Source organism: Myotis brandtii, unplaced genomic scaffold (genome assembly GCF_000412655.1).
Source record: "Myotis brandtii unplaced genomic scaffold, ASM41265v1 scaffold105, whole genome shotgun sequence".
In the NCBI taxonomy this organism is placed as follows: domain Eukaryota; kingdom Metazoa; phylum Chordata; class Mammalia; order Chiroptera; family Vespertilionidae; genus Myotis; species Myotis brandtii.
In genome coordinates this window covers 2997380-3003016 of record NW_005353538.1, presented here as the reverse complement: position 1 = coordinate 3003016, position 5637 = coordinate 2997380, and the positions used below count along the sequence as shown (strand labels likewise).

The following is a 5637-nucleotide window of genomic DNA, read 5'->3' as shown; positions in this document are numbered from 1 at the left end:
ATTTGCAACATAGTACATAGTTGCTTAGAGTTGCAACTCAGAGGCTGGCAAGTTAGGCGGAGAACATTGGAATCTGCAGTCACTGAAGCAAGCAAGCCTCCCTGCTCGCTTCCAGCTGCCTGGCTGCCGGCTGCCATCTTGGCTGACAGTTAATTTGCATAAGGATATGCTGATTAGCCAATGGGAAGGGTAGCAGTCGTACGCCAATACCATGTTTCTCTTTTATTAGTGTAGATGCTCAAAGTCACTGATCATCAGAGAGATGCAAATTAAAACAACAATAAGATATCACCTCACACCTGTCAGAATGGCTATCATCAACAAATCAACAAATGACAAGTGCTGGTGAGGATGTGGAGAAGAGGAAACCCTCGTGCACTGCTGGTGGGAATGCAAACTGGTGCAGCCACTGTGGAGAACAGTATGGAATTTCCTCCAAAAGTTAAAAATGGAACTCCCATTTGACCCAGTGATCCCACTTCTAGGAATATATCCTAAGAAACCAGAAACACCAATCAGAAAGGATATATGCACCCCTATGTTCATAGCAGTACAATTTACCATAGCTAAGATCTGGAAATAGCCCAAGTGCCTATTAGTAGATGAATGGATAAAAAAGCTGATACACCACAGAATACTATGCAGCAGTAAAAAAGAAGGATCTCTTACCCTTTGAGACAGCATGGAGGGGCCTGGAGAGTATCATGCTAAGCGAAATAAGTCAGTCAGAGAAAGATACGTATCACATGATCTCACGCATATGTGGAATCTAATTAGCAAAACAAACTGATGAATGGAGTAGATCTAGAGACATGGAAGCATGGAACAGTGCGGAGCATCAGAGGGAAGGCAGGGGAGGGAGGGTGGGTGAGAGGTAATCAACCAAAAGACCTTGTATTAATATATACATAACCCATGGACATAGACAGCAGGGTGGTGAAGGCCTGGGGCAGGGGGTGGGGCTGCCTGCAGGAGGTCAATGGGGAAGAAAGGGGGACATATGTAATACTTTAACAACAAAGATTTTAAAAAATAAATTAATTAAAGAATAAAAATAAATAAAGCCCAGAAGACTTAGCAATCTGCCACATAACACTGGTTGCTATACCCAGAGCCAGAGCCAAACTCAGACAAACTTAGCAGGGCTCTCCGATGCCGAAGCCTGCACACGGTTTCTACTCAACCTTCCTTCCCGAGGGACCAATTCAGCAAGTTGGAGATAAGAAAGGTTGTTAAATGGCCCTTTATGCTCCATCACTCAATTCCTAGGGTAACATGTCTAACTTTCCATGACACCAGTCATAGCTGTGTGCTGACAACGCCCTTACCTGTGGACATAAAAAATGGGATGCGGAACTTCCCACTCAGCACTCGGGCCCGCAGATTCTGCAGTGTGCTCCCATCAAACGGCAGGGCGCCACACACCAGCACGTAGAGGACTACTCCAAGGCTCTGCGTCGCAAACAGAGAGGGCATGCAATTAATCGCATCAGAGGAAACAAAGAGGCCATTATAGTACTTGTCTGAAGAGTAATGTGAGTCACACACAAGATAATGGAACACACTTCTTCCTTTTCTTATTTATGAGAAATAATATGGGGCATTGTCAAGGCCAATCATCTTTAGAATTGTTAACATTCTTCTTTGCTTCCAGACTGTTAGTTTGGGGTAATATATCTAGAACTGCTCTCAGTATTCATCCTCTAGGAAGACAGCCAGTGGCAACAACAGAAAGAGTCTGTTCTTGACAAGGGCACCCACCCAATTGCCCTTGGTTTTTTCTTTATGCACAGGCAAAGGGGGAGTTTGAAATCTGTGGCTCAATCCCTAACACAACGGCTGGGGAAAAGATTGCATAAAGAAATGGGAATTCAGCCCTGGCTGGTTTGGCTCAGTGGATAGAGCGCAGGCCTGCGGACTAAACGGTCCTGGGTTCGATTCTGGTCATGGGTGTATACCCAGATTGCGGGCTTGATTCCCAGTAGTGGAGTGCAGGAGGCAGCCAATCAATGATTCTCTCATCATTGATATTTCTATCTCCCTTTCCCTCCCCCTTCCTCTCTGAAATCAATAAAATTATATTTTAAAAAAATAAAAAATTCTAAAAAATAAAAAGAACTTGGAATTCAGAGAGGTGAGCAAGATCTGAATTCACATGCAACATTTTGTGTCGCCCAGGATGAATACAGTTGTCATCAGTCCAGGGTAATTAATGTTATGGGCATAAGAGAAGGCAGGCACATACCCAGATGTCCACTTTGGGCCCATCGTACTCCTTTCCTTCAAAGAGTTCAGGTGCAGCATAAGGAGGACTGCCACACCAGGTCTTCAGCAGCTGCCCAGGAGTGAAAAGGTTACTGAAGCCAAAATCTAGAAAGGCAAAATGAACATAACTCATGTTATCTTAACCTAGCAAACACTAGTTTCTAGTCACTGGAATAAAGGTTCTGAGTCCTTAAGTTTGAATATTCAGGTGAAAAGAAAACGTTCAGAAATTATATAACCAGCCAGTTAATCTTAAAATAACAGAGCTAGAGATGAGCTGGAATGCAAGTTATCTGGGTAACTAACAGCATCATTGGTTTATGTCAGAAAAATAAGCACCGTTCCCTTAGAAAACCTAGGCTGAGTGAGGCTAGTGTACTTGTTCCTCTAAGGATTAAAATGAAATTGGATAATGATCGATGTTAAGACCACATCAGAACCATAAATACATATAAAGCCTACTCAACTGGACCCAAAATGTCCTATTACTTTTACTTCCCACGTCAAGCACATTTATGACACTGACTTTAAAAATCAGACAAAGTGACTTTATTATTATTATTAAGGCTGCTTATTAAAAATAAAGAATATGCAACTTGTTTATAAACTAGAGGCCCGGTGCACAAAATTCGTGCATGGGTAGGGTCCCTAGGCCTGGCCAGTGATCAGGGCTGATCGGGGCCTTTCGGCTGCCAGCGGGGGCCTTCCTTCCTCGGCTGCTGGCTGCGGGCTGGGGCCTTCCTTTGTTCCACACCACCCCCTGGTGGTCAGCACACGTCATAGCGAGTGATCGAACTCCTGGTCTCCCGGTCAAACTCCTGAGGGGACACTTTGCATATTAGCCTTTTATATACATAGACTGAACAAAAAATGGTTACATTTTAGCTTCAACTTCCCTCCTTTTCTCCACCTCCCACTGTTTAAAGAGAGAGGAGAGCCTAGACAGTTTAGCTCAGTGGATAGACCATAGGCCTATGTACTGAAGTGTCCCAGGTTTGATTCCGGTCAAGGGCACATGCCTGGGTTGTGGGCTTGATCCCTAGTAGGGGGCATTAAGGAGGCAGCCAATCAGTGATTCTCTCTCATCATTGATGTTTCTATCTCTCTCTCCCTCTCCTTTCCTCTCTGAAATCAATTTAAAAAATTTTTTTTAAAAAGAAGAGAGTAGATGGGAGATAGAAAGAGTGAGGTTTGGGAAGTAATACTAAGAAAATAAGCAAGGATGACAGGCCAAAGCATAGAGAGTCACTGACTTTTAAGTACTTTTATGTTTATTACTATTTATATGAACAACTCCTATGTGCACCACACTGGAATTCCCTCCGTCCCAGACCTCCCGCTGTGGTCACAGCATCTGAAAGTCTTCCCTTCCTAGTTTTACTCTCATTAACAACCCCATCTCCTTTGCTGTTTGGTTTTCTTCTTTCTCCCGCCTACAGAAGGTGAGCTCTAGCTCAAGAGGCAGGAGCTGACTCTGTGTCCCGGCTCCACATTTGTTCTCAGGGCTAACTCTTCTGGTACCATAGTTCCTATTCTCATTTGTTTGGTAATAATTCTCCATATTTGTTTCTCTGACTCAAGTTGCAACTCTTAAGTTCTTGACATGAACTTCTAATCCTTGCCTGGAAAGAAACACCTCAAACTCATCCAACTCACCATTTTCCAAAATCAAGCCTGCTCTTCCAGTGATGTCCCCATGGTCATCGATGGCATTCCCGGCCCAGTTACTACGTGCACAAGAGTCACCTTTCTTTCCCTCCTCACTGCCTAGTTTAAACGGGTAAAACTCGACTGCTCCTACCCTGTAAGTGTGCCCTGAATCCATCTCCTCCTTTCTCCTTACATTTCCACCATCTCAGCTCATACTCTTATCGCCTCTGACATAGATTGATGCTATTGCTTATTACCTGTACCTATTATTTCTCTCTAAGCCATCCATTCATTGCACAATGAATGTTTCACAAATCATATTGTTACCTTCTTGCACAAAAACATTTGGTGGCTCCGTTCTGCTTACAGAATAATCTAAACCTCTCAGCACTGTCATTTAAGATCCTTCACCACCCAGTTCCACCTTACCTTTCCCACATATCCCTGGTCATTCTAGCATTAATAGCCTACTCACATCCTGTGTTTGTGTGCCTTATTTCTGCTATTTGCTTTCTGGGCCTTGCCTTTTTCTTTCCTTTCCACATTTGAAATATCACTCTGTTTCAAGGCCCAATCAAGTATTACTTCCTGTACGAAGCCTTAACTGACGTCCACCACAAATACCATGCCAATGGCTTCCTCCTCTGTGCCTCCACGTCCTTTGTTTATACCTCCACACCCCTTATATCACACTTAATTATGTGTTTATTCCTTCGAAGAGTCAGTGAGTGGCAGGGATATATTTTGATTTATCCTAACCTCCACAGTGTTTTCATACACAGCAGGGACTCAAGAAAGGGCCACTAAACTGAACTGTAATAAAGTCACTGGGCCAATCCTCTCATCACCTCCTCATACTGACAATGGCAGCTGGCCAGCTAGGAGCCTCTACCTCCTCACCATCCCTCCTAAGGTTCTAAAATTAACTGAATGATACAAGGGGGTAGAGGTGAGGGCCATTATTAGAATCCCATTCTAGTTACTTCTTTGATAAATCAAATGCTCTCAGTCTCAATAGAAAATAAATGTCTCTTCGGTTAAAAGGAAGCCAAGCAATGCATTAAAACCAGCTGACTTTAAATTTTCCTAATAAGCAACTTAAAATATATAGGAAATTTCTCACTTGAATCACAAATGCTCTATGTATGGATAATAACCTTTCTACCCTTTCTCGCTGCTGGGCAGGGGAGGCACAAAGTTAATGGCATGAGCTTGTTTATTGTATCTACTAAACAGGAAATCTTTACAAAGGAGATGATATCAAAGGGAACTATCTTCAGCTATGGCTACAGGCTGATTGTCATTTGGTGTTTATATGAAAAATGGGTGTGCAAGAATGAATGATATGATTAGGCCCTGACAATTAGAGAGGCCACATCTGGGGAAGCACCTGCTTCCACAGCATGTCATAGACAACAGCTGGCTTCCACAGCTAGACCCAATGACCAACAGCAAGGTTTCAATTTCCATAAGATTCGTCCGCAAAACCCCACCCCTTTGCTCTTATTTCCTACTAGAGGCCTGGTGCACAAAATTCGTGCATGGGTAGGGTCCCTAGGCCTGGCTGGCGATCAGGGCCGATCAGTGCCTCCCTTCCCCAGCTGCTAGCTGGAGCCTTCCTTCATTCCACGCCGCCCCTTAGTGATCAGTGCACGTCATAGCAAGCGATAGAACTCCCAGTCTCCTGGTCGAACTCCCACAGGGACACTTTACATATTAGCC

The 5637-nt window shown here is 43.8% G+C and overlaps 1 protein-coding gene across 2 annotated transcripts in view; it reads right to left on the bottom strand.

Moving 5' to 3' along the window:
* The window catches only part of SIK3 (SIK family kinase 3), a 270503-nt gene that overhangs the window by 57195 nt on the left and 207671 nt on the right, over positions 1-5637 (bottom strand). For both annotated transcript variants that reach the window (XM_005856818.2, XM_005856819.2), the window contains 2 exons: positions 2246-2370; positions 1329-1452 (listed from right to left, as the gene is read on the bottom strand). In XM_005856818.2, the coding sequence (XP_005856880.2) occupies positions 1329-1452; positions 2246-2370 (249 nt within the window). The remainder of the gene's footprint in view (positions 1-1328; positions 1453-2245; positions 2371-5637) is intronic.